The sequence below is a fragment of the Vespa mandarinia genome, chromosome 7, assembly GCF_050613455.1.
Source record: "Vespa mandarinia isolate Hongniang chromosome 7, ASM5061345v1, whole genome shotgun sequence".
NCBI classification, from domain to species: Eukaryota; Metazoa; Arthropoda; class Insecta; order Hymenoptera; family Vespidae; genus Vespa; species Vespa mandarinia.
Genome location: NC_140816.1, coordinates 4,775,577 through 4,802,298, shown reverse-complemented (window position 1 = coordinate 4,802,298; position 26,722 = coordinate 4,775,577). Strand labels below are relative to the sequence as shown.

Sequence of the window (26,722 nt, the reverse complement as noted above, 5' to 3'; positions counted from 1 at the left end):
TGCATTATAATAAACGTGTTTAACTGGTTATTCTACTTTCGATATGTATAACAAGTAATACAAAAAAATATATACGTATATGCATTAAGAAAAATATTATAATTTCAATCACATAATGATCTACATACATACGTAAGGTTTAGAAAACTTCGACTGTTGAAACTTCTTATGTAGAATTATTTTGTAGGACACGTCAGTCGCGTTCTTCATCGAAACAATAAATAGCATTCGTTTCTCGACAGGACGCTCGTGCTCGACACACCTGTAACTATGCATTTTACATTCGTAACAGGAACATGTAATAAGAATAAAAAGGTAAAGAGGAAATCCTAATAAGGAAAGACGCATTGAACTTTAGTGAAATAGTAGTCCCTTCTATGTTACGTTAAACGGAAAGCAGCGGTTCCTTGATTAATCGGAAGTTTAAGTATATGCTACCTGATTAATAAATCATTACATAGTATGTACATATATACTTACGTATAGAATTTTTATAGGACATAACATATGTACTGTTAGATCGTTTCCTTTCGATTCAAAATCATATCGTGAAACGAATGACAATTCGAATAATAAAAATCGATGAATTATTAACATTTCATTATCAAACTCCCTTTTAACCAAACTTGTTTATATTACTATTTGAAAAATGATATCTTGTTATGGCTCGTTTAAATATAACTACGCCATATATACTATTATAAATTAATTATAAAATATTATACATTAATTACGAGTCTAATTATAGAGATAATTAATTGAAATACTTAAAGATTTATGAACTTAAGAAGTAGAAAGTAATTATTTCGAAACAATATCATCTCCATAATTTATAGCATATATTAAGAATTCAGTATGTATGTATGATTATAATATAAATGTTTGTAATAAGGATATCATATAATATATATATATATATACACTTTTTAAAACATTTATTTATCAGTTCGGATATATATATATATATATATATATATATATATATGTATGTGTTTCATTCGAAAGATTTCTTACAACGTAGAAACAATTATTATATAAAACTAATGTTTAATTCTTTTTGCGTACGCAAAATTAATACATACATATATACATACATATATTTTATTAGAGATATAAAAGATAGATTGTGTCTATTTTTAAATAGTAATTAACCTAGATATTCGATGTTACGTATGTCGCACCTAGAAAAATATCGTCATTATTACTATATTACTTTCTATTGTTCGAAATGAATGACATTCATTTCCTGTAAGATTTGCATTAAAAATATTTAATAACTAGGTCTGTTGTAAAGACGAAGGACACTTTGACTTGGAAGGACTCGAGCTATGATTATTATAGTAACGGAAAATACGTAAAGCCGGTCGAGTGTTGTCCTCGTCTTCCTCTTCTTCTTCATCTTCGTCATCTTCGTCATCTTCGTCGTTGTCCACGTAAGACTGACGATCGCGAAAGATAGAAAATCAACTAACGGAGAATAAACGAAACGAGTCGTGTCGTGATAGATCGTGACGTGTCGTTGATCCTTTCACCTTGACTGTTCGTAACGTTATTGAAAATAATCTAAAACGTTTTACTTAAACTTTCCCCCCCCCACTCTTCGTTCAAAGATAAGAAAAACATATAATAGTCTTTCGGTAAACTAGTCGGCATTATTCTCTTTTCTTGTTTGTCCTAATAATAACACGAGTTTCAATACATTGAGATCGAACATTGTAAATAATTTATAAAATAGACTTGTAAATATTATGGGTCAAAGAATGTACGTGTATGACTTGAAAGATCATACGTACGTACATACTAAATCTACACAGATCTAATTGATATCTTTAAGAAAGAAGACGTATATAAGTTGTTAAATATATTCGTTAAATTTTATTCCATTCGATTTATCATAATTAAATATAATCGTTCTTATAATTATTAGGAAGTTTTAATCTTTATCTGAATATACATTTCTTACGCATTTATCATCTTTAGCTCTTCATAGACAATATTATCGAAATAAATCATATTTCAATCAAGAAGTAATAATTAACTGTGAAATATTATCAAATCGAGTAACCGACGATTATAATTTGATTAACTATTTTTCAATTACTTTTTATCATTATATATATATATATATATATATGTAGATATGTATACACGTATGTATATTCGTCAATTAAAGAATTATGTTAAAAATAATTGTTAGATCGATTTATTAAATGTTATTATTAGAACAAAACTAGTATCTATTTCATAGATAGGAATAGAAACATTAGAAATATCAAAGAAACATACATATATCATAAAATTAGTGTGATTGATAACAAAAGGAAGAAGAATAACGAAGAGAGAATCCTGCGTGTCTCGATTGCGAATGGTTTCTCTGGTTCGGTAGAAACGATCTTGTACACCTATCCCGATCTCTTGGTGCTACCAAGCTTGGTGTACCACGGTATGGTAGACATAGTGGGGAGTTAGAGACAGAGAGACGTGGCGAGGAGAGTTGGCTGGTTCGTTGGTGTAAAAGAGAAAGAAAGAAAAAGTGTGTGTGTGCGTGAGAGACAGAGACAGAAACAGAGAGAAAGAGAAAGAGAGAGAAAGAGAGAGATAAAAAGAGAGAGAAAGAGAGAGAGAGAGAGAGAGAGAGAGAGAGAGAGAGAAAGAGAAGGAGAGTTACCGAGCGAGCAGTTGGAAAGAAGAGGAGGTGGTGGAGGAGGAGGAGGGGGAGGAGGAGGAGGAGGAGGAGGAGGAGCGAGAAAAAGAGCGAGAGGAGGACTCGCGGTGTACTGTCAGAGTCCACAGTCCTAAGTTGGCCTCAGGCTACGATAGAACGTGTATCTTTCTCTCTTTCGGTGGCTTCGATCTGATCGAAGAACGCGGCTCCAGCCAGTCTCGCGCGAACCTTCGTGATCGGTCCTACGACACGATCCTTCCTGCCCTTCGAACTTTATTTCCGTCATTTCTTCTATTTCTTCTTTTTCTTCGTTTTCTTTCACTTCCACTTCTTCTTCTCCTTCTTCCCTTTTACTTCCTTCTGTTTCTCCTCATTCTACATTTTCTATTGTGTTCATTTATTTTTCTGTGGAAAGAAAATTCGGGATAAAGTGAACTTGAGCCAATAAGGATCTATTCTCATCGAATCTCGATCACCTGGAGGTAAGTTCAATTTCAATCTCAATATAAGTCTGTTAAAAGGATAAATTCTTCGTTATAAGGATAATTAGCAATTTTCTTTTTTTTTTCTTTTTTTCTTTTTCTTCCTTCCTCTTTCTTTTTTTTTCTTTTTTTTTTTTTTAATTTATTTCTAATGTTTTAAACATTCGATTTGATTTGATTTGATTTGATTTTTTTCTTTCTTTCTGACTTTTTTATTTCTTGGTTTTTTTTTCTTTTTACGTTTAATTAATTCTCGTTTTTTTTGTTTACTTTTGATAAAAGAAATATAAATATAAATTTTCTAATAAAAAAGTCGTAACGAAGTCGTCACGGGTAAATAGATCGTTTTTTCTTCTTTTTCTTTTTTCTTTTTTCCCAGCATAAACATCGTAGGAAATCGTTCTCTTGTGAAATAATTCTTTTTTTTTTCCTACGAGGCAAAGACAGTGTACGATCGGTTATTTGCATTTTTGTTTGTTTGTTTTTTTTTTTTTTTCGTTATCAGTAATTAAATGAACATTATCGTTTTATTATCATATTCTTCTTTTTAAACTCTTCTTTTTTTTTTTTAACTTTATAATATTATTTTAAGTTTCCTCTTTTCTGTCGTCGAAACTGTAGACACTCATTAGGTTGCTCATTAGGTTCGGGACGCGAGCAAAGGTTAAAAATATAATTCCTCAAACGGATTGTGCTCTGAATTAGAATTGAAAAATAAAAAAAGGAGGAAGAAGGAAAAGAAGAAGAAGAAGAAGAAGAAGAAAAGAAAAAGAAAAAGAAAAACGAATACATAGGTAAAAGAAAAACGAATACATGGCATTTTTATTCTCTTGCGATAAAAAAAAAAAAAAAAAAGAAAAAAAAAAGAAAAAAAAAGAAAACAAAAAAAGAAAGACTACTTAAGTAGACAGATTTTCGAAAATGAATCAGCGATGGGTATTCACGATAAAATTTATAAATGGGTTCTCGTTAATTTATATTAAATTATATATGGATACCAAGTTCATTCGAAGACTCACGATAATGTATATTTACATTTCGTTAATGTACTAGGAACGTCTTTGAATTTCATTTTGGTTCCGCGTAGTCACAAATTTTCCGGTTTCGGTCTGACGAAAGAGAAATAAAAGAGAGAAAGAGAGAGGGAGAAAGAGAGAGAGAAAGAGAGAGAGAGAGAAAGAGAGAGAGATAAAGAGAGGAGAAGGTTTGACTAAAATTAGAATGAAATGCTGGAAATCAAATAGCAAGAGGCAGTGTGGTAGTAGTCAGGGTCAAAACGGCGGGTGGCGATCGCTTTGTTACGAAGCACTGTGCGATAGGGATTCTCTCTGCTTAGTTTCTATATTTTAAATCGCTTCGTTCGAAGAGAGGACTTATCTCGAGATTCGTACTTTCTTCTTTTTCTTTTCTAACTTTTTCTCAGTCTCACAGAATGGTTTCATTCTATTGTCTAACCGGGAGGTATAAGCTCGAAGAGATACGATTTACAACGCGTTCATTGTCACGATCCGAGAATCTTCGAATCGTTCGTTTGTTCATTCATTCATTCATTCATTCATTCATTCATTCAATTCCATTTACATCTTTTTGTTTTAATCTTCTTACAAAATAGATAGATACTTGAAGAGGACAAAATGAGAGAATAATTCTTTCTGAACTAAATTCTCAAGGATCACCGAAACGATTTATCGATCGTATCACCTTGCTATCATTTTACTGTCTTTGGATTCTCGATATCGACAGCTGCGTAAAGACACCTCGATGTATCTCGTTTGTATACTTTCCAGCGAAACGAAGACGAAGTCTGTGGTATATCTAGCTTCTCCGTTCTTATGACCGACGACGACTGTCTCGTTTAATCGTTCTAAGGAAATCTATACCTGGATCGTAGTCTAACTAAGTGTATATATATATATATATATATGTGTGTGTGTGTGTGTGTGTATGTATATGCGTCTGTGTATGAGTTAGCTTAAGTTTCTTTTTCATAAACTTATTTTATTGTAAATATATACATATCGTATACTTGGAACTGTTGGAGATATACAGAGTTAATTGTTCAACGTGAAAGGTTAGAAATTGATTCGTTAGAAAATTATTTTATATATTTACAATAGTAAACAGAATAGATCAAAGATTTTCCGAATATATTTAAAAGTCAATTACTCTTTTTTTTTTTTGTTTTCTTCAAACATTTTACATTAATTCTTAGATAATAAAGTTACAAGCTTAAGTAGATAAAATTACGAAATGATATCGTTTTAAAATTTGATCATTAACTGTGTACATTCTTTTGCCTTATTTTTCCATTGTAATTTTCTCATTCTTTTTTTTTGTTTTTTTTTTTTAAGGATATAATGTTGCTTTCAGTACAGGTATTTTCACAGAAGACAATTACTAAGCTAATCGAATGACTACACATGATTGTTTCTATTTCCACGTAGATCGATCTGTTATCTTTTACATACATACGCGGAACGAATGTCTTGTATTACGAGAAAAAAATTTAGTGTTTCACGTCTCGTGTGACGTTTCTCCTGAAGCTTCATTCATGAATATCCCCACTCCATTCTTAACTACGTCATCGGTTATTTCTCATATGACTCCTTCTACTAACGTTCGTCGTAAACTAACTTATTTACTATTCTTATATTTTTCCAATGACGTCCGACGCTAACTATAATTTTTTATATATCTACTGTAATCGTTTGTTGTAAACACATATAAATAAGAGAATTATATAAAAAGAACTGAATAAATATGAGATGCTAAGGTAATTCAAATTATGACAAAAAACAAAATTTGAATATGATACACGTGTAATATTTTGTATATTGATTAGACATGGTGAAAAAAAAAAAATACAATAAAAATGAAAAAGATAAATATAATATAATTTGTTTTACAGATAAGCTTTGAACTTTTCTTATCGTCTTGATTCGATTGTCCGGTATACGTAACTCCGATAAAAATAACAGATATTAGACTATTTTAAGGTCATTTCGTATTGCTAAGAATTATTATTGAATGTAGTCATTTAATCAACTTTATTGCTCGTTGAATAATACTTAAAAAGTTTTACGCTCGATGACTCGTTTGCTTCTCGATGACGTCAATGGCAAGTTTGTCTTTACCAAAAAATTTTGTAAAAACTATCGAGAAGACCGAGTCTACTTCGAACGTTCAATATTTTGAATGTCGAATCGAAATTGAGAATCTCTTACGATATTATTTTATTGCTTTCCTTTTAGTTTTTTTTTTGTTTTTTTTTTTGTTTTTTTTTTTAAATGTCGAATCTCGTTTTTAAGAAAAAACAAGAAAATATTGTCTTTCGATAGATTTTTTTTTCTTTTTTTTTTCTGTAATTAGCGATGTTCATGGCGACAAGAACGATCAAAAGTTTTACGATAAAATTCATTTATGCCATTTTAATTAATGATTCATCGTTTAGAAAATAATTTTATTTTACAATTGAACTTTTACACTCGTATCTATAAAAATGCCTTTCGAATTTCGATTTATTACACACGATGTAATATATCAGTATAGTGGTAAAAAAAGATCCTTTTATTTTTTTATCTTATGTCAAAACTAACATATCCTTTGTATCATAGAAATAAGAAACTATTTTTGTTTGAAAAAAATATACGAAAGAGAAAAAAAAACAAAAAAAAAGAAAATAAAGACGATTGATATCGGAAAGATTGTAAGAAATCAAGTTTTGAGAGACGATATAAAGATAAAAATTTTTATAAAAATAGTATTAATTTTTTATTTGAAAATCGGCCAATATTTGGAGTATTGAGATAGATTCGTTTGTCTTCTTTTTTTTTTTTTTTTTTTTTTTTTTTTTGTAAAATAAACTTCTTCTTCGATCCTAAGCGAAAGGAAGGTTGCGTCTGTCTAGCATTCAAAGCTCGTGACTCAAGATCTTTCGCTTGGGATTAGGTGCGTGGCCTCGTGTCAGTTCTCTGTCTCTGTCAGTTCCTTTCTCTCTCTCTCTCTCTCATTTTTTTATTCGTACTTTCCTTTTTCTTTCACTCTATCTCTCTCGTATGCAACGGGTCTTCTTTCGGTGTCTCTTTCACGCAATCGTAACCAATCGCGCGAAGAGACAGGTAATCCATCGTTTCGGAGCTTTGCTAAATCCGAGCGCGTGCCTCGGCTTTGAAATCTTTGTATAAGAAATTCTCAAGTGGACGAGGATGAGATGAAGAGGCAGAAAGAGAAGCAGAAGGAGAATGAAGAAGTGGAGGTGGTGGAGGAGGAGGAGGAAGATGATGAGAAGAAGGAAGCTACGACCTTGAGTGCTTAAGAATCGAGCTCGACATATGGGCCGTCCTCGTATCTGATTATGTATGTGTGTGTGTGTATATATATATATATATATATATATATATATATATATATATATATATATGCGTGAGAGAGTGAACAAGTGTGTGCCTTGCCAACATAGAAAAAGCGTCCGACAATAAGAGAACCGGTGTTGACAGTGATGGGACAATAATTGGCCGGAATTGGGACCAATCGATTATAACTTGGAACATTCTCTTTGTACTGTCTCTTACTCTTCGTTCGTACTCTACTCTTGTCCTCTTGTCTTTCCAAACTGACGCTGACTCGACTCAACTCTTTCTATCAATTGAGGATCCCTTTCCAAAGAGACATCGATCTTTCTCTCTTTCTCTCTTTCTCTCTTTCTTTATATTTTTAGATTTTTATCGTAAAATGATCAAAATTAAGATTTATAATATTCCAATGAAATTTCTTAAAAATATCATATTTTGTGAAATTATATTTTGAATTAATTTGCATTTTTACTAAAATATTTTGAATATTTGAAAATTTATATATATATATATGTACATATATATATATATATATATAAATATTTTTTTTTTCTTTTTATTGATTTTGTACTTAATCATTTATGTTCCTACACGAGTTATTAAAATGTCAGAAGTATAAATAACGATAAAAGGTAATAATTTTATGATATTTAATTTCTTTTTACGTTTGGTATATTGTAGGATATATTTAGCATGGAAACTTTTCTTTTTTTATGTATTAATGATAATAATAATAGTAATCTGTTTTTTCCTGGTCGATAAAACAATGATATTACTGTTTGGTATAACTAAAGATCTAAATTGTGTTTCGAATATGTCAAGATAAAAAAGTATAAGATAAAAAGTGTTTTGTCAAGAATTAGCATATAAAACGTGGAAAAAGAGACTTGTTGTTGCCATCGAACAAGTGAACTAAATTTTTCTAAAATAATTGAAAAGCATGTTGAGTTATCTAACAATAAGGTAAAAAATTGACGTCATTATTTTCATTTCAATACGAATGCGGAAGTATTTTTGTGGTATATTTTATACATTGCATGTCAACTATGTACCGAAATATACGCAATTTAACGTGCCTTGTTAAAAATTGTCCATTGCTTTAGTACTTTGTTTACGAGCCAATTTACATGCTGACTTTTATAAGTATTATTAGCATAAAGAGTGTATAAACTCCATTTAAAATATTTCCCAATATTTCTTTATCGAAATTTCGTTTAAAATTTATCACCATCATGATCATTTCTCAATGAAATTTTTCTCCTTCGAATTTTCATTGACAATATCTAGAGAAATATTTTCATTGGAAAATAAATGATCGAGAATATTAAATGAACGTATCAATTTATTGAAGCGTTTAGCTCAGCGTTCGACGTGTCAAATGTTACCGCGAAATTTGATAAGAAATGTAAGAGCGTTTGCTTTTAAAGGAAACATACGAATTATCAATGTGTTTTCGTTACACGAATGTGCGAATTTAAATGGTATAGTTCATATATATATGCATTTATATATGTAACAGTTAGTGTAATTTTGAGAAATGATAAAAAAGGTAGATAGGTAGATAGAGAGAAAGAGAGAGAGAGAGAGAGAGAGAGAGAAAGAGAGAAATCACGAGAAAGCAGAGAAAGAAGACATTCCTTTGAAGCTTATCACAAGAGCATGACTAGTTTGCGTTACGATGGCAGATAGGCTTGTTTAACTTGTTCTTAATTAATTTCGATCGTTACTCGACTGGCAGATAGGCAGGGTTATTAAGCTGGTTAGAAAGAGAAAGATTATAAATCGCTGTAGGTATGTATGTATATCTACAAAGTGAGTTCAAAGTCTTTCTTCATAATTTATTTTGTTTTTTTTTTTCTTCATTGTTCGTCATTGATTATACTCATAGCGACGTTATCGTAGCTACGGTGAACGTACTACGTATTCCTAAGTCGGTTAAACCAACGATCACCATGACGCGTTGTTTCACCAGTGGAGTCTTTTTATATACACACGTAAGTCAAGGAACGATCCACATTGCGATTCAGTCTTACAAAACTACTGTGTATGCGTGAATTTATATTGAAAGTATTATAATCCAATAATAATGATTAATTGATCGTATTTTTCCTTTACGATCCTCATGTCATTAGATTATACGTATATATATATATATATATATATATATATATATATATATACGTAATTAATATCATTAATATTAATGAATATTAAATAATATATTTAATATCAAAAATATAATGTGATAAAAAAGAAGAGAATGATAAATTAGAAAATATATAATTTATTAGAGTATAAATACTGATAATCGATAGATTATCTGTCATTAATATGAATCAGCATAAATATATATTTTATAGATAGGCAATGCATATTTATTATGACGATTAGTCGACTTTTCCTGTTTCTTTCAAGTTGCATATATTATACGTGAATATATTATAAGTTCTGTATATATTGACAGTTACATTTCGATTGAAATCATTGTTATTAGTTTTGTTATCACATTTACTGAGATCGTGTATGTTCGATTTGTTGGATCCATTCGTCTAGTGGAATCGCATAGATTTCAAATGCTTGCTATACGATTCTCGCCTATATTGATACGATAACGAGTTTCCAGGTGTTTACGACTACGCAACGTCATCGAACCGGCCATTACCTTTTCAGTCGTTTCTTCAGGTAGAGACTCTTCGTGCCTTAGCGACGTTCGAACTCGATCATTGATTTTCTTTTAACTTCTGATTCGCTCGACTCCATTCGACTATAATAATCAACTTCTCATTTTTTCAAATAAAACTTTCCAGAGCGAGCTCGTGCCAAACAAAAAAAAAAAAAAAAAAAAAAGAAAGAAAAAAAAGGACAGCAAAGTAGAGGAAAAAAGACGAAAGAGAAAAAATACAGCATGATATGTTATCTCAATATTTGTTTCGTATAAAAATCAAGATCTCGACTTCTTCCTTTTATTTATTTATTTTCTTTCACCATGTGTCCTCCATTGAAGATCTTACGAACAGACTTGAGTTTTTCTTTTTCTTTCCATTTTTTTTTCTGTTTCTTTTTTTTTTTTTTATCGTTAGCTGTTATCATCGATGTGCGATAGCGTAACGTGTGCGAGCGTTAAACAAATGCTGTTTTATCTACATGTGATTCTGACGTCACACTGTGTATGTATTATATGTACATACGTATGTGTGTATATACATTAATGTATATTTTCGATGTACTTCAAGAATATTATTATGCGTTCTTCCTCGTTTAAGTAGCATGAATAGAAATATATCCGATTTGAAAATGAAACTTTTGTGAAAATGTTCATATAACGGTAGGTAGAATTATTCTCCATATGTTTATTTATGCTACTTTAGAATCATATTGTTTTTCTTCTGTTTTCTTTTTTTTTTTTTTTTTATTTTTTTAATATTTACATTTTTTTCTTTAAATAATAATTATTTTACATTATCGTATTATTTTCGATTTGGATAAATCGTGAAGATACGGACGATTTGTAATAAATTTTTTTGATTTTTCTTTTCCCTTTTTAATTTTAAGAATGATTATAGCGTACAGGTATCAGATATAAATGATCTGTTTGTTTCGATTAATGCAATTATGTAAATCGTACGTTTAGAGATAACTGTTTAACCTCTTGGTTCACCCTCGTGTATCTTACGCCCTGTATAGGTATTACTAGGAAAGGTCGCGTGCCTTTTGCGGTGACAGAGAGGAATGAGCGAGGGTGAGGTGCTTCGAGAAAGAAGGTACAAGCGAGTTGATACATGCGTGTGTGTATGTGTGTGTGAGAGAGAGAGAGAGAGAGAGAGAGAGAAAGATAGAGATAAAGATAGAGATAGAGATAGAGAAGACGATTAGGGACGATTTTTAGTATAGTCGGGTGCCCGAGCAAAGAAGGACGTCACTGGCTACAACATTAGCAATGCTGATGCCTAAGAGACGGTCAGAGATGACCTATGACCTCCTCGTATATATTTTATCTTCTCTCTTTTTCGTCCTTCTCTCTTCGCCGACGTCCACGTATATATGTTATGTATCGTACATTACATATAGTTACTACACAGATATATATATATATACATATAAGTACAGTGAAAAGCAATAATATCGAGTGATGGTATTTTTTCGTTCCTTTTTTTCTTCTTTTCTTTTTTTTCCTTTTTCACGAGTCATTATGAGTCAGCGGTAATTTTAAAATAATTTTTTATGTCAGATAATTAATTCTTTTTCCTTTTTTTTTCTTTTTTCTTTTTCTTTTTCTTTTTCTTATTAATAACGTCCGAGATAAATTTTTAAAATTGTTTCTTCATTCTTTTTCTTTGCACGTAATCAAGTCGATTTATCATTATTATTCATTCGTTTCATATATCACATTTCATTTTTTTTTTAATTCGTTAAAAAATTATCAAATAACAAAATTAATAAATATCTCTTTAATAGTTTACAAAGTGTTCGTTGATGATAATATAATTTTAATAGTTATAAAAAAAAAAAAAAAAAAAAAGAAAAAGAAAAAAAAAAATTGTATAGTATATTTAATTCGTGCGATATTTATTGACGATTCTCAATCGACGCGTTCGTAATCTTATGTGTATATATATATATATATATGTTTTTTTTTTGAATGTACAATTTTAAATTATATTTCTATGTAATAGTATGTAATATGTAATAACTGTATAGTTACGATTACGTAATGATACAGTTATTATTATAGAAACAATGGAAAAAAAAGTGAATGTGTGGAAAAACAAAAAAAAAAAAAAAAGAAGAAAAAGAAAACAAGTATACTCACATGTATACTATTATTTATTGTATCTTATTATACATAAACAAGGCTGTGAATACATGATATTTATCCAGTTCATATGTGTGTGTGTATATGTGTATGTGTGTATGCATGTATGTATGTATGTATGTATGTATGTATGTATGTATGTATGTGTGTAAAAGAGAACGAATCGTTACATCGTGGAGGTCCTCGGGTTACACTGGAGAAATTATGACGTAACATGGCAATGCTATGGCTTACGCAACGCGTACGTTGCCTCTGTGTCTCGCGAAAATCAAGAACCTTGGCCACTTGAACGATTTCAAAAGGCGGTACCTTGGATATTTGCGAGATAACGATACCTTTCGTTAATTTCTTCATAGCCATATATATTTTTTTCCCTTGGTCGAATGTAGAAAGTCTGTTCAATGATTTTGTCGATTTAATTGACGTCTTAGTAAAAACTTTTTGTGAAGCATTTCCTTAAGAAGTATTGTATACGATTTAAATAATAAGATGGTTGAAAGTGAAATTTGAGAAATAAGTTTTTATGCCATTAGTCCTAGAATTATTATAGTTAATGTTAATAATTCTAATCTTTTTTTTTTTTTTTTTTTTTTTTTTAATAGTTATAGATTTATCAGATCGACTGAGTTCTGCCAATGAATTGATTTTAATGTATTTAGAAACTTAGTTTCGAATAATGGATAATATATTGTTGAAAATGTTTGACGAAATAATTCTTATCGTATCTGAACTGTCCTGGTATAATTAAGAGGGAGAAATACAAATAAAAAGAGAGAGAGAGAGAGAGAGAGAGAGAGAAAGAAAGGAACCGTTTGTTCTAGATTTATTCACGTTGAAATCAATGTTCACGATCTTTGCCACCTTATGAGGAAAATCTATTGCCAGTAGTTATCATTAACTTTCTTCTGTAAAGGATCAAGAACAAAGCTAACGAGCGTTACAGAGGTTTGCTCATTTTCTTGTGATACCTTCATAAATCTTAAGCATTTTTTTCCTTTTGTTTGTTTTCTTATTTATCTATTATTTTTTTTTTTTTTTTTTTTTTTGTAGAGATCAAAAGACATTCTCAGAGAATTCCGGGAAATCGATGGTGACAAGCGTATCGTGAAAGTTCATCAGAAAATAGCTCGTTAATTTTAATAAACGGGAAACTGACTCTCGAAAAGTATGTGAAGCTTCCAAATCCGGTTCGAGTAACTCTTCCTCCTCGAAGCAAAGATGAAAGTCGAATAAGCTTTAAAGACTATTGCTTGAAAGGCTCGCGTATTTCTTATATCACCTTTCTCACGACACACATCGTGAAAGTCCATCGTGTTTTCTATTATATACAGTGAGCCATTTTAAATATACGAACTCTCTTATCTGAATTTCAATTAAATGATGGATATATTAAAATAAAAAAAAAAAAAAAAAAAAAAAGAAAAAAAAAAGGATCGACTTTTGATTGTAACAGCGATATAAAAAGATCCAAGGTGAATATTTTTATAAATTTTTTTTCGTTACAGCTGCAATAAAAGGTCATCAATTCTTCTGTTGATTGCAATAAAATATATATATATATATATATATATATATATAAAATATAAGATAAATGAGTCTCTATTATATCTTATTAAAAATGTGCATAGAAATCGACGAAAGTTAATGCAAATTATACTCGTTCTTAAAGATGAATAAAATTATATATAATTAAATTATTATACGGTCCTTTTCGTGATCATTAGATATGATCAATTGAAAATTAATTTTTTACGTAATAATTTCTATATTATTTGAATCAACTTGAAATATATTATTTATGCATCTCCCATATACTTAGGAAGTTTATTTTGTTCTAAATATATTTGCCATTTATTTGTAGCAAAGATATATTTTTTTTTTCTTTTTTTTCTTTTTTTTTTTCACATATGCACAAGTGTATACAATGAGGAAACCATCACCAAGGGAAACCATCGTTGTATTTTAGAAAACGGATATCGATTGAATCTCTCGATGTAATCTTGATAACCTTCGCAATCGTTGGGGCGATTCGATGTTGAAGAATGTTAAGAGAGGCGCCATTGAAATTTCGAATATGCATAGGTTTCTTTGGAACTTGCTTTTCGTTCCGTGTATAAGAATGTAGAGTTTCTTGAATAATTTATCCTCACGTTCCATTCATATTGTACTAATGTCTATGTAAGGAAAAAAAAACAAAAAAAAAAAAAGAAAAAAAAATCAGAGTCAGGAGACGATGATTAATATTAATCGACATTTTTCATTATACGTGTAACACTATAAATGTAAAGGTATGTAATACATATACTTGTATGAGTATTACATGACGATATAAATTTTTATTATAATTAGATAAAAAAGAGGAAAATGGAGAGAAAGAGAGAGAGAAAGAGAGAGAGAGAGAGAGGCTGAAAAAGTGTTTGAAATATGCAATAGTAAATCGAATAGACACGTGTGTTGCCCGCGTTAAGAGGCAAATTTGCAAATTACCTATCGAGCAAGCACTCCGGCTATTTCTCGAGTATGTTAAGAACGAAGGATAACTGGTCGTCATTGCATGGAGAATCGAATGAACGTACGATTTGTTTCAAGATTGAGCGAGCTGTTTCGACAGCGAAGGATAACGAGATGCTTCTTGTATTTAAGAAAGAACCGAGGACTCTATTCGAAAGTTTCTTTTGTGCCTTTGCAAATTAAGTTGGGTGATCCATATCGATTCTCAAAAGTGTTATACCAATTTGGAAATTGTAAGATATTTTTATAAATTTGTAATATCGAATACACTTTCTTATTTGTTTCTTCTTTTTTTCTTCTTTTCTTTTTTTTTCTTTTTTTTTCTTTTTTTTTTTTTGAATCAAGATTAAATCCGTCTGATTATCTTTAATTTAATATAATCGTTTGTTAAATTAATTTGCTCGTTAATTTCGTATACCAAGTGGAATTTATATAATTTAAAGTATACGTGTTATAATAAAAAAATATATAGATACTAACTGAATCAAAGAGGTAATAGTTTGAAGCCACGCGATGCGATAAGAAATAATAAAAATCATTAAAAGAACATTACGATAGTTAACTATTTTTAGATCGAATCGACGAAGCTCCGTATGCAAGTTTCGATTCAACTGAAAGGAATCAGATTAGACTCATGCACTAGTCATCGGTTAACGATTTTGTCGGATGATTCGTTTCTAATGTATCTCTGAACGAGTCATTATACCCATAATCATCGAATGCGATCTCCGCTAATTACTCTTGCCGCGAACAGCGATACAGCATCTCGTGAATCTTTCGAATCATGTTTAATGATTTCCGATATAGATACTATTATTTGTCGTAAATGTACGATCAAAACGAAACGATCGATAGATCGAACGATATCGTACGATGTTGTATCGAAGATATCGATCGTAATTGCTTCCATTGGTTGCCAATAGGAATTATTTTAGGAGCATCGATCGCCTCATGGGTTTATACCCACTTATAAGAGTGTTTGTTCTTTGGCCGATGTTATAAAAGCACATCTGGTTTATTAACCTTGCACTTTGACTATTGTCAACTTATTTATTTCTTTTGATCGTGTTACTTGATAACTTCTTGCGATTATTGGGACTACAAGGTCTATATGATACAAACTATAAAATATGTATATTATCATAGGCGGGACAAAAATAAAAAAAAAAAAATAAATATTTATATTTTATAAAAACATTAAATGAGTATATATATCGAAAAAGGAAATTTTATTGCAAGTATATAATACCTTTAGTCACCGGGTAAAAGAATATAAGTCAGAATCATTGGTTTTTATTTTTTTTTATTTTTTTTAATTTTTTTTTAATTTTTTTTAATTTTTTTTAATTTTTTTTTTATTTTTTTTCATTTTTTTTTAAGTTTTCTTTTTTATTTTTTTTCATTTTTTTTTATATTTTTTTATTTTATTTTTTTTTTTTATAGCAACAAAACATTTATAATATTATTAAAGTAACGTAAGATCAGATATCAGCTGTTAGATTTTAAATATCAAAGTTGATAATGTATGTGTTTTAAACATTATCTTGATAAAGTTATGTTTATTGTATTTATAACATATTTATTCCGACATAATCAAAATTTGATGTATTTATTTTAGACGTATTTATCGGTTACCATAGGGATACACAGTAATTATTATCAGAATAAAATACTCGAACGAAGGGAATTCATCCATACAAATCGTGCCATTGTAAGATAAAAATGAAAATGAAAAAAAGCAACGATAAGGGGCTAATAAATGAGGTCAAAGAGACAGGAGATTTGCGAAAGAGTGACGTTTTCTTTCTTTTTCTTTTTTTTTCTTCTTTATTTTTTTTTTCTCTTTCCTTGTTCTTTCTGTTTCTTTTCCTTTTTCTTTCTTTTTTCTTCTTTTCTCTCTTAAAGGAACTTGCACAACCGGTCATCGGTGTTTCCCTTGTACACGTATACTGTGTCTTTCGCTTCCTGGATTAGATGCGAGCTGACGGTGCATCAAGCTCGAAAAACCGTTCTCTGTAAAATAGAAAGGGATAGAGATTGATAGATAGCTCGGTAGCTAACTAGATAGATAGATAGATAGATAGATAGATAGATAGATAGATGGAAAGATAGATAAGATAGATAAATGGATAAACGAATGGAGAAATTGAAAAGAAAGAAAAAGGGAGAAGCTTTATTTAAGAACGTTATTCGCCATTTTTTTGGCTCGATCAGCTCAAGCCCGTTGATACTCGTGGCTTCCGCTCGATTTCTGGTGCGTTACGCTTTGCTAATCGTTTCGCACGACCGAGCGATATCGATATCTCTCGATATATGTATATATCTATGTGTGTGTGTATGTGTGTGTATATATTGAGGACACGAGCCAAGCTCTCTGGCCTTCTTGTGTGGTCTATTCGCTTCTCCCTTCCCCTTTTCCTCACCCTTTTCCTTCTCTTCTCCTTTTCTATTCTCTTTTCTATTCTCTTCTCTTCTCTTCTCTTCTCTTCTCTTCTCTTCTCTTCTCTTCTCTTCTCTTCTCTTCTCTTCTCTTCTCTTCTCTTCTCTCAGTCCAGCTAGTTAGATACATCAGCTCTCGCCTTCTCTTCGAGCTTTCCTTTTTCGTTCCTTGAGTTCTTTTAAATGACTTTCCTACATTCTTTCCCCTCCTCCTCTTCCTCCTTTTTCTCCTTCATCTCCTTCTACTTTCCATTTACCTACTATGTATCCGAGATATCGTCTTCAGTCTGCAACTTAGCACGGTATTTTCTCATTTTTTTGCGATAAATCCCATGATCCTCACGCGATCTTCTCGTTTTCTAACGCAATTCGCAAAGAGGAGTTCTTTTCGATTTTTATTATGTTTCTTCGGACGATTAATGAGATTTCTTTCGTTGCTAATGATTTTGTTACAGACGAAATCTTGATCTTGATTATGAAATTAAATTTCAAATCTTTCAAATAAGATCAATTCTTTTTGTTGCTTTTTTTTTGTTTTTCTTTTTTTTTTTTTTTTTTTATTATTTTCTTTCCTTCTTTCTGCTTTTTTTTTTTTGCTTTTTCATATTTTACAATAACGGAGATCTTATTTCATTCATTCATAGTTGGAATTTTCATTTTGAAAGTCAGCAATTATAAAGAAATTTCGTGATGTAATTCATGCGATTATGGTCGAGATTATGATCAATCATTAGTTGGAAAGTTAAAGAAAGAGAGAGAGAGAGAGAGAGAGAGACCGATTATATTCTTACAATTTTTTTCTTTTTCTTTTTCTTTTTCATTTTCGAAGCGATGAAAAGTGTTAATCGTTTGGATCAACGCGTGGATTTGCGAAAGCAAGAGAAACGAGCCACTGTGTACGACGATCACCATGAATGACGATTTACTGACTTCGATGTCTTTTCGACGACTTTGCAAGAATAATCGCATTGTCAGCTAACCTGAATCGTTTAAATATCTACGCTTGACACTGGACACAACGATGTCTTTTTGTTAAGAAGAGATAAATGGGAACGTTTGACTACCGAAATTTTATTTTCTACATAGAGTATTACGTAATTCTTACTATATTTGATAATTCGTTAATTTTATTTAAAAAAAAAGAAAAAAAAAAAAAAAAAGAAAAAATTATTTATATGAAACCATTTTGAATTCGATCATTTTCTTCGCTCGATCATTATTCATCATTATTCATGATACGTGTATTCACCTTTACAAAAATTTTTTGACGATATTCTTTAAAAATATTACAAAAGATCGATCCTAAAATAACCTGAAAATAAAATTTTAACGAAATTATAATATATGCGTTTAATACATTTTTAAATGTCAATATTAAACACAAGTTAACTTTTAACAAATAATAATCTCGTTAATATTCTCAAATTAATAATAATATAATTTTACGACAAATTTGTTTACATTGTAAAGATAAATCAGACATTTTTAAAGAATCTGAAAATAAGATTTTCAAATGTAATGTAACCTTTGTCATATTATTTCTTTTTTTTCTTTTTCTTTTTTTCGCAATGAAATAACAAATTTTATTTGCAAATAAGAATGAACAAAATAGATATAGAAAAAAAAAAAAAGAAAAAACGATATCACACTTATCGTGCGAAGTCATTGATCGATCATTCGATTTTAACGTATTAATGAGATTTTTTTGTATGTATTCGACGAGGTCACTTTCAACTTCCTTGTCCAGACTCCAGGAAGGTATACGACCTCCCGGAATGATTTCTGGAATTGCCGACTCTTCCGTAACGTGCGACGAACTGGACCACGAGGCCGTGTTGGATACCGTTAAGCAGAGAACAAGCAAAAAACGAGTCCAAAGCGGCCGTACACGTTCCTTCTTCTCGTCATGCTCATTACGACTTTAAATCATTTTCGTTCACATTCTCATTCATTCTATTCATTCGTTTGATAATATTGATAACAGATTATATAGATCCTTTGTTTCTTTTCTTTCTTTTTTTTTTTTTCTGACTAACAATTAGATTCAATCGGTATTGGATAAAGAAGTTCTCTTTTTGTTAGAAATTAAATGGACATTTTGATAGTAAAAAATCAATTGAATATCGAAGTGGGATAAAGCGTTAGGAAGGTGTGCGTTAGCGTGATAATATCGGGTACGTTGCCCCTCAGACTCAGAAAGACAGAACATACGATAGGTATATCTATACATACCTATACATATGTACGTTAGCAACATAGATCGTGAACATACATAACTATATAAGTATATATGTATGTAAGAGAACGAAGGACATTTTGATGTGGCTTGTTCGTGAAAGATGAGATATGCTGTAGCCTGTACCGTGAGGTAAAAGCAAGAAGAAAGATATAAAAAAAAAAAAAAAAAAAAAAAAAAAAAAAGAAACGAAGGAAAAGAAAAAAGAAGACGAAAGAAAAAAAATGAGTTACCTCGTCGCACGTAATGTGTTCGACCTGGCCTAGTAAAAGTTAGTTAGAGATTGGTGATTGCACGTTTAGACGATGACTAGGCAACGATTAGATTCTACAAATGGTATTGCCAAGAATTCCAGAGACGCTTTGCTTTAATGGAACTTCGTCAAACATTTACTTAAGACTTTTAGTAAATAATCGTAATGGTTGCGTTGAGTTGAGTTTTAAATGCGCATTATTTTTTTCTATGCCAATTTTTATTTTTATTTTTTATTATTTTCTTTTTTTTTTTCTTTTTTTTTTTTCATTCTTCATTTAACTTCACGATACCGAACTTGCAAGTAACGTTGCTCTCTTCTATATTGCGAGATTCTATAAATTGAAAGATTAAAAAAAATGGCTCGTAATCGTCGATGGAATGTTAGAGAGAGAGAGAGAGAGAGAGAGAGAGAGAAAGAAAGAAAGGACATTACACTTTCTTGTTGGTCTATGGAATTTTTTAAAATATACAATATAATGAGGGTGAGGGCGTGCGAGGAAGGGGAGTGTGTGAGGTGGGGGGGGAGGAGGAAGGGGAGACATACCGAAAATTGTTCCTTGATTAAAGACTCGAAGTGGCTACTTTCGAGGCTTCAACCTTGATATGACGTAGATCATAATGATCCTCTTTGCTGGGCTTTCCAATGAAAAAGTAGTACTCTAAGAGAAGTTAAGAAGAAGGTAACGAAAATTATTGGCGTGATTCTGAAGTAAAGAAACTTTCATAAAAACGTCTTGGTATCTGGAGTCGGGATCTTACGATTTATTTTCTTACAAAGTACCACGTCCGCCGAGCGTGTCTGATCGCTCGCTTAAGATCTCTTGAGATCCTTCTCTATAACACGTGGATCACGTCTCGTGAATTTTTTGCTTTAAACATTGACGACTTCTCAATGTATGAAGCTTTATCGAGAATAAACTTTTAACGAAGATATATCTTTATTTATTGCAGATGCTTTCGATGCGATGCTGTTGATGTGACGTCTGAGTAAATAAGTCGTAAGTATCCTACAGGCTTTTTTTTTCTTTTCTTTTCCTCCCCCCTCCCCCCCGCCCCCTTATAAATTTTCGTCCTGTATTTTTGTCGTCGTCGTTGTCGTCGTAGTCGAAACGATATATGAAAATGATCTTCTTTCCTATATATATATATATATATATATATATCTTTTTTTTTTCCTTTTTTTTTCTTTTTCTTTTTCTTTTTCTTCTCTTATTCATTATGTTACTCAGAGGACAATTTTTTTTTTTATTAATATTAGTAAATCCTTCCCGGTTGATGCTCCTACGTATATCAGAGCTGTGCATTGAAATCTCAAAGCTATTGGCCATGACCTGCCAACGCCTACACGTTCTCGCAAAATGCTACGACTGCTTTGCGTCGTAGCTCGTACCTACTTAAGTTCTATTAAACAACGCGTCTGTTTGCAAATTAACCGTAGAAATAGACAGTACGGGTACATACGGTTCCCGTGTATTACGACTGCATACGTATATGCGCACGCGAGCACGCAATCGAGGCCTTCGAACGTGGGTAAAACGAAGGACGGTGAGAAAAGCTCGTTAATCGAACGGACACGCTCGGCTCGACGAGATTAAGTAATACTTTTCGTAGACACGTGATATCACGTATGCCTATGTCCGTCTTATCTACCTACTTGCACGTAGGCACGAGAATTTCATTATCTCTTTTGCGAGCTTTTCGATTTATTCTATTAGATTCGAAGTCAAGAATTTAAGAAAAGTTACGACGATCTTGAAACAGTCTCACGATATAAAAAAAAAAATATTCCATTTGTTTTTAGTCCTTGAATATATAATATGTATATTTTTTATAAAAAAAAAAAAAAAAAAAAAAAAAAAAGAAAAAAAAAAATATAATAAATTTCATGGTCGTTTGGTTTTTCCATAATTCATTGTGCAATATTCGTTGCTTAAAGTAATTATGAATTTCTATTATATCGTTCGAATAATGATGAACATTTGCAAAGAATTCTAAAACTTCGATAACGTTCAAATTGAATATGACTGTTTTACGATACATATACGCCTATGTACAAAGTTGCTGGAAATTTCACGATCGATAGGATCGCGCGATCGATCGGGAGAGTTCAACGATCGTGTTTCCTCGTGCGTGAAGCGATGTCTTTTTTCGAAATATCCTCGTAATGCGTTGCATGGGAATCACCGGTATGACGTCACTGACCGGACGAGAACAGTATGTAAAAAAGATGCAAATAATACTTTGTATCTTCTCTTCCTTCCTCGATTTCACTCACTCTCTCTCTCTCTCTCTCTCTCTCTCTCTCTCTTTCTCTCTCTCTCTTTCTCTGTTTTATTTTCATACTTTCTTCCTTCTTTTTTTCACTCCAGCTTCCGTTTACATCTCACCTTTTTTTTTTTTCCATATTACTTCTGCATTTTTAAATTGCTCCATTTATATACGGAATGTATGGTAGGATGATTCGCACTTAACTGGCAAGTCGAATCTAAAAGCAGTCTTTTTTTTTTCTCTTTTTTTTTTTCTTCTTCTCGTTCAGCGACGATGACTACACGAAAATGTTTAACACGAGGTGTAATAAGACATAATGATGATACTTTGCATCGCTTAAAAAGATATTTCGTCGATTAAAGGGAGATTCGTTGATAGAATATCAAGATCGATCATGAATCAAATTTGGATTTCTTTTCTTTTCTGTTCCTTTTTTTTTTTTTTTTTTTTTTTTTACTTTCTTTATAATTCGTTCCTACAATTTCTTAGCATTACTTTCTCGTCCCGTTATAATGAAAGTGAATTACCTCTTATCGCAAAACCTATATTGACAATCACCCAGGCAACGATAATCATGGCACTGATAGGAATCACAAAGATCATCATGTTCATATAACTTATCAATGATATACGATTACGCTTTTTGACGATGAGTTAATTACATATTCAATCAATCATCTTTCTCATAAGCTCATATAAACGTTAAAATCTTATTATATGCATTGCAATTGTTTTTGATTGTATGTAACGATCGATATGTAATTTTGAAAGACTGTTCCAAAAACGAACGTAATCGAAGATTTCTTCTTCGTTGCAGATAGATCAGACAAAAAAATGAAGACAGTAGGGAGCTTCATCTCGTTCCTCCTCGTTATTCTACATAGTTCGAGCTTGACGAATTGTCTGTGCTACTTGGAGAACGAAACGGAGGCGCAATGTCAAAAATTAGAAGACGTCAAATACATCGATGCCTTTCAATTGGAATCGTTGAAAGTAACAAAGATCGACGGCACCTTGGATCCGGAGATTTTTAAGAATTTGACCAATCTCAAACATTTGGATTTGTCTGATGGCGATTTGAAAAGAATAAAACCTGATACTTTTCGAATGTTGGCCAACTTGAAGAGTCTCGACTTATCGAACAATAGATTGGAACACCTGAACTTGTCATCGTTAGAGGGATTACACGAATTACGTAGTTTAAATCTTCGAAAGAATAATATCGCTCAATTCCCAGTTGTATTGTTACGTTTGAAGAATCTGAAACATTTGGATATTCATGGGAATCCGCTTCAATGTAATTGCGCAACTTTACTCGCAAGAAACTTATTGATATCGAGAGGTGTCAAGTTGTCGAAGAAGATCATTTGCGTTGGTCCGAATAGTTGGAAAGGTTCATCGCTTTTAAAATTGGAAACACAGAGGATTTGCAAAGAGGAGCAGGATGATAAAGAGATGTTAGGTGATCAGCCATACCAAGGATCAGGAGACGGGGGTTCTGGTGATGTTTTTGACGAGATGGATGCCGATGACGAGTTTCAAGACATTGTGGAAAGTTCCGAAGAAACACCAGTTCAAGAGGTCGAGACCCCAGTTCCAGAGATAAAACAATTGTCCAGCGTGGAACCATCAACGACTGCATCTATGGTAACAACAGAAATTAGTCCCATTATTAATGAAACTTTATATCCAATAGTATCAACCGAATCGTCTGTTGAAAAATTTATGAAGGAATCCGACGAGTTGTTCTTTGATTCCGAGGAACAGAAACAAAAGTTTACTACTGAAATGTCATTGAAAAAGCCAGTAAAGGATAGTTTATTTTATCCCATTGAAGGATCGGGAGATGAAGGTTCTGGTTTAGATGGTTCTGGTTTTGATATACTGTCTCACAATGATGAGGAAACCGATGAAAAATTGATTTATACGCCGGCGAAAACTACTTCTACCGAAAGCATTATCGATATGATCTTTGGTGTATTTACCGGATCAGCTGCTACCGAAAAGAAGGAAGAGCCTAGTCTCGAAGAAGAAGAATTCATAGATGCATCACCAGCGAAAACTTTCCATGAAACTGAAGAGATGCCCGTTACAAAGTTGATAACGAAAGCAACAACTGCGACCATTCCAATTGCCTCTTCTTCAACAATTGGTCCAGAATTGGTAGAAGTTAACGAAGCCGATGACATGTCGAAATTAGGTACGATCCGTGCCGAACCAGCCGGACCAGCCGAAGTTTCTAGTAGAAACGATGAATTAGCGGAGGTGTCACCAGCTAGACAATCTAAAAAGGGAATGGGTTCTTACGTTGTCTTGGCTGCTTTGTTGATCATTCTTGCGGCTTTGATAGGATTCGCAGCTTACAAGGGCGACTTTTGTAGGAAGAAAAGGAAACGAGGTGACGTTGAGAACGGTACCGAGATGAAGGATATGCAGAAGTCTCTTTTAGATACGGGTAATCAAGTGCAACCGAAAATAGCATCGAACGGTAATCCGGAAAATGTGCCATTGGTCGATAGTACGATCGAACACGAAGACACAAAAGAATCTATGGGGTCTCAGGAGAGAATAAGAGGTCAAAATGGTCATCAGGATCAAACAGATAATACGGATCCCGTGAAACCTCCAAGAAAGGTATTGGGTACACTGGAAGAAACGAAGCCTATTCAAGAGGCCTTGCAGGATTCGATATCCTCAAAAGATGAATCATTTTCAGCGAGGACGAGTCCCGTTGAATCAGCAAGAACGACCAGTCCGCGTCTTTCAGAAACAAATGGTCCACCCTTGAGTCCTGGAGCTCAGAGAGTAAAAATTACTCTTCAAGAGAATCCAGATAGCGTCCCGAAAACGCCTATACTCATAACGCGAACGTCCGTTGGTGATAATCTAGTCAAGACACCGTGAAACGACCTTCCAGATTATTGAATCGTGTCACTTAACGAAGGATCAGACTAATTACGTAAAGAAATGGAAAAAAGAATGAATACTGAGAAACGTCAAGTGACTCAAGGAAGTGTATGCGGACAATGCGATTGGTTGGTTCCTAGGTCCTACGTGTCAGGGCCATTTTTGAAATACGACGAGATATCGAAAATTTGTTGACGTATTATAAGATGTTCCGAACATATATTACTCGAATATTTGTTCTAGCGGGACTATTTTCAATTTTACGACACGACGAGGACACGAAGAGTGAGCACGAACTAATAGGACTTGTACATATCTTTTTCTTTTCTTTTTTTTTTTTTATTTTCTTTTTGTTCGTTCTCTTCTTCGACATAGATATGGATAAATTGCAACGAAAAAAAAAACGCACACACACACACACACACACACAAAACAAAAAAAGAAGAGACAAAAGAACGAAAAGGAAAAGAAAAAGAAAGCGAAAAGAAAAAAGAAACGAAAAAACCAGACGTATCTGTCGTATACGAGATTTGTGAAGAAGTTCTAGTTGTACTAGTACACTAGTCAGTCAGTCTCATTCACAGATCTTAGATCCTATTCGAAGTATCCTGAGAAATCCTTTTCGAGATGAAGTGCGAGAGAATTTAGAACTAGGGATGACACATACGAAATCATTGTTTTAGCTCTTACCTTGCGTATTTTTCGTCAAGAGGGTACATTCCAAGCCTGCCATAATAATTCTTTTTTTTTTTTTTAATTCTTCTTCTTCTTCTTCTTCTTCTTCTTTTCTTTCTTTCTTTTTTTTTCTCTTTCTTTCTTTTTTACATCGTACGCTTCGAAAGATATTCGTAATTCTTGACGTTGAACGATCGAACGAACGGCAAATCGTTTGATATTTGATATAAATACGTGATGATCTAGATATTAGAACTTAAATTAGAGTTAGTAATTTTCTTGATTTTCTTATCAGTGCGAATGGACAAAACTGTAATGGCTAGTCGATTGATGCATAATTAACCTGTCAAAGTTTAATTGTCAATAAGACACAACCTTTCAATTCTATTCTTCTTCTTCTTCTTCTTCTTCTTCTACTTCTTCTTCCTCTTTTATTTTTACTTACCGTTATATTCTTCTTTATTTTTCCTCTTTCCTTTTTCTTAAGTGTGTTGAGATTAATTTAACGAATAAACTAAGGCCTATTATTGATTATAAACTTGAATACGCATGGAGTGCGCGTCCGTAATCAATTGCCAGATTAATTATCACGATGTCCATCGAGATTTCACCAAGTTGTGTAATTAAAGCTACAGCTATACGATTGATGTATATGATAATCTATTTAATATTTACGTATATCCATCGATTCAGCTCAGTCACTCGAGATTCAGATGAAAACTGATATTCGTTAAACAACTAATTCGTTACATTTAAAATATACGATGTGTTAGATAAACGTATGTATTATCCGACAGCGTCATATCTATCGTAATCGAAATCATTATAACACGCTTCTATTGTTTATACCATTTATAATTATATATATATATAAATATATATATATAATATAGTGAGAGAGAAAAAAGAGAGAAAGAGAGAAAGAGAGAGAGAAAAAGAGAGAGAGAGAAAGAGAGAGAGAGAGAGAGAGAGAGAGAGAGAAAATATTACGTATAAATTTATTTGCTAATGGACAATACGCGCTTTCCCCTATCTGTCGACTATTACAATTATTTATTCGTCGATATTACAAGGTAATTTAATAGAAAAGATCTACGATAGAGTTTATAAGGTACGAGC

General features: G+C 31.9%; 2 protein-coding genes across 2 annotated transcripts in view; both read left to right on the top strand.

The window, feature by feature from the left end:
* Positions 1-3,052: 3,052 nt before the first annotated feature.
* Positions 3,053-25,342, top strand: wdp (Leucine rich repeat protein windpipe). Its single transcript, XM_085658375.1, has 3 exons — positions 3,053-3,147; positions 20,705-20,751; positions 22,839-25,342. Exon 3 carries the CDS (start codon positions 22,856-22,858, stop codon positions 24,923-24,925), a length of 2,070 nt encoding a protein of 689 aa, XP_085514501.1. The 5' UTR covers positions 3,053-3,147; positions 20,705-20,751; positions 22,839-22,855; the 3' UTR covers positions 24,926-25,342.
* Positions 3,057-26,722, top strand: part of LOC118440523 (solute carrier organic anion transporter family member 2A1) — a 120,738-nt gene continuing 97,072 nt past the window's right edge. Inside the window, exons 1-2 of the mRNA XM_035863682.2 lie at positions 3,057-3,147; positions 20,705-20,751. The gene's annotated coding sequence lies outside the window, so the exon portion shown is untranslated. The remainder of the gene's footprint in view (positions 3,148-20,704; positions 20,752-26,722) is intronic.

Bases quoted from the DNA above. Each gene is read 5' to 3' on its own strand.
- wdp (XM_085658375.1), top strand. From the start codon at position 22,856: ATGAAGACAGTAGGGAGCTTCATCTCGTTCCTCCTCGTTATTCTACAT.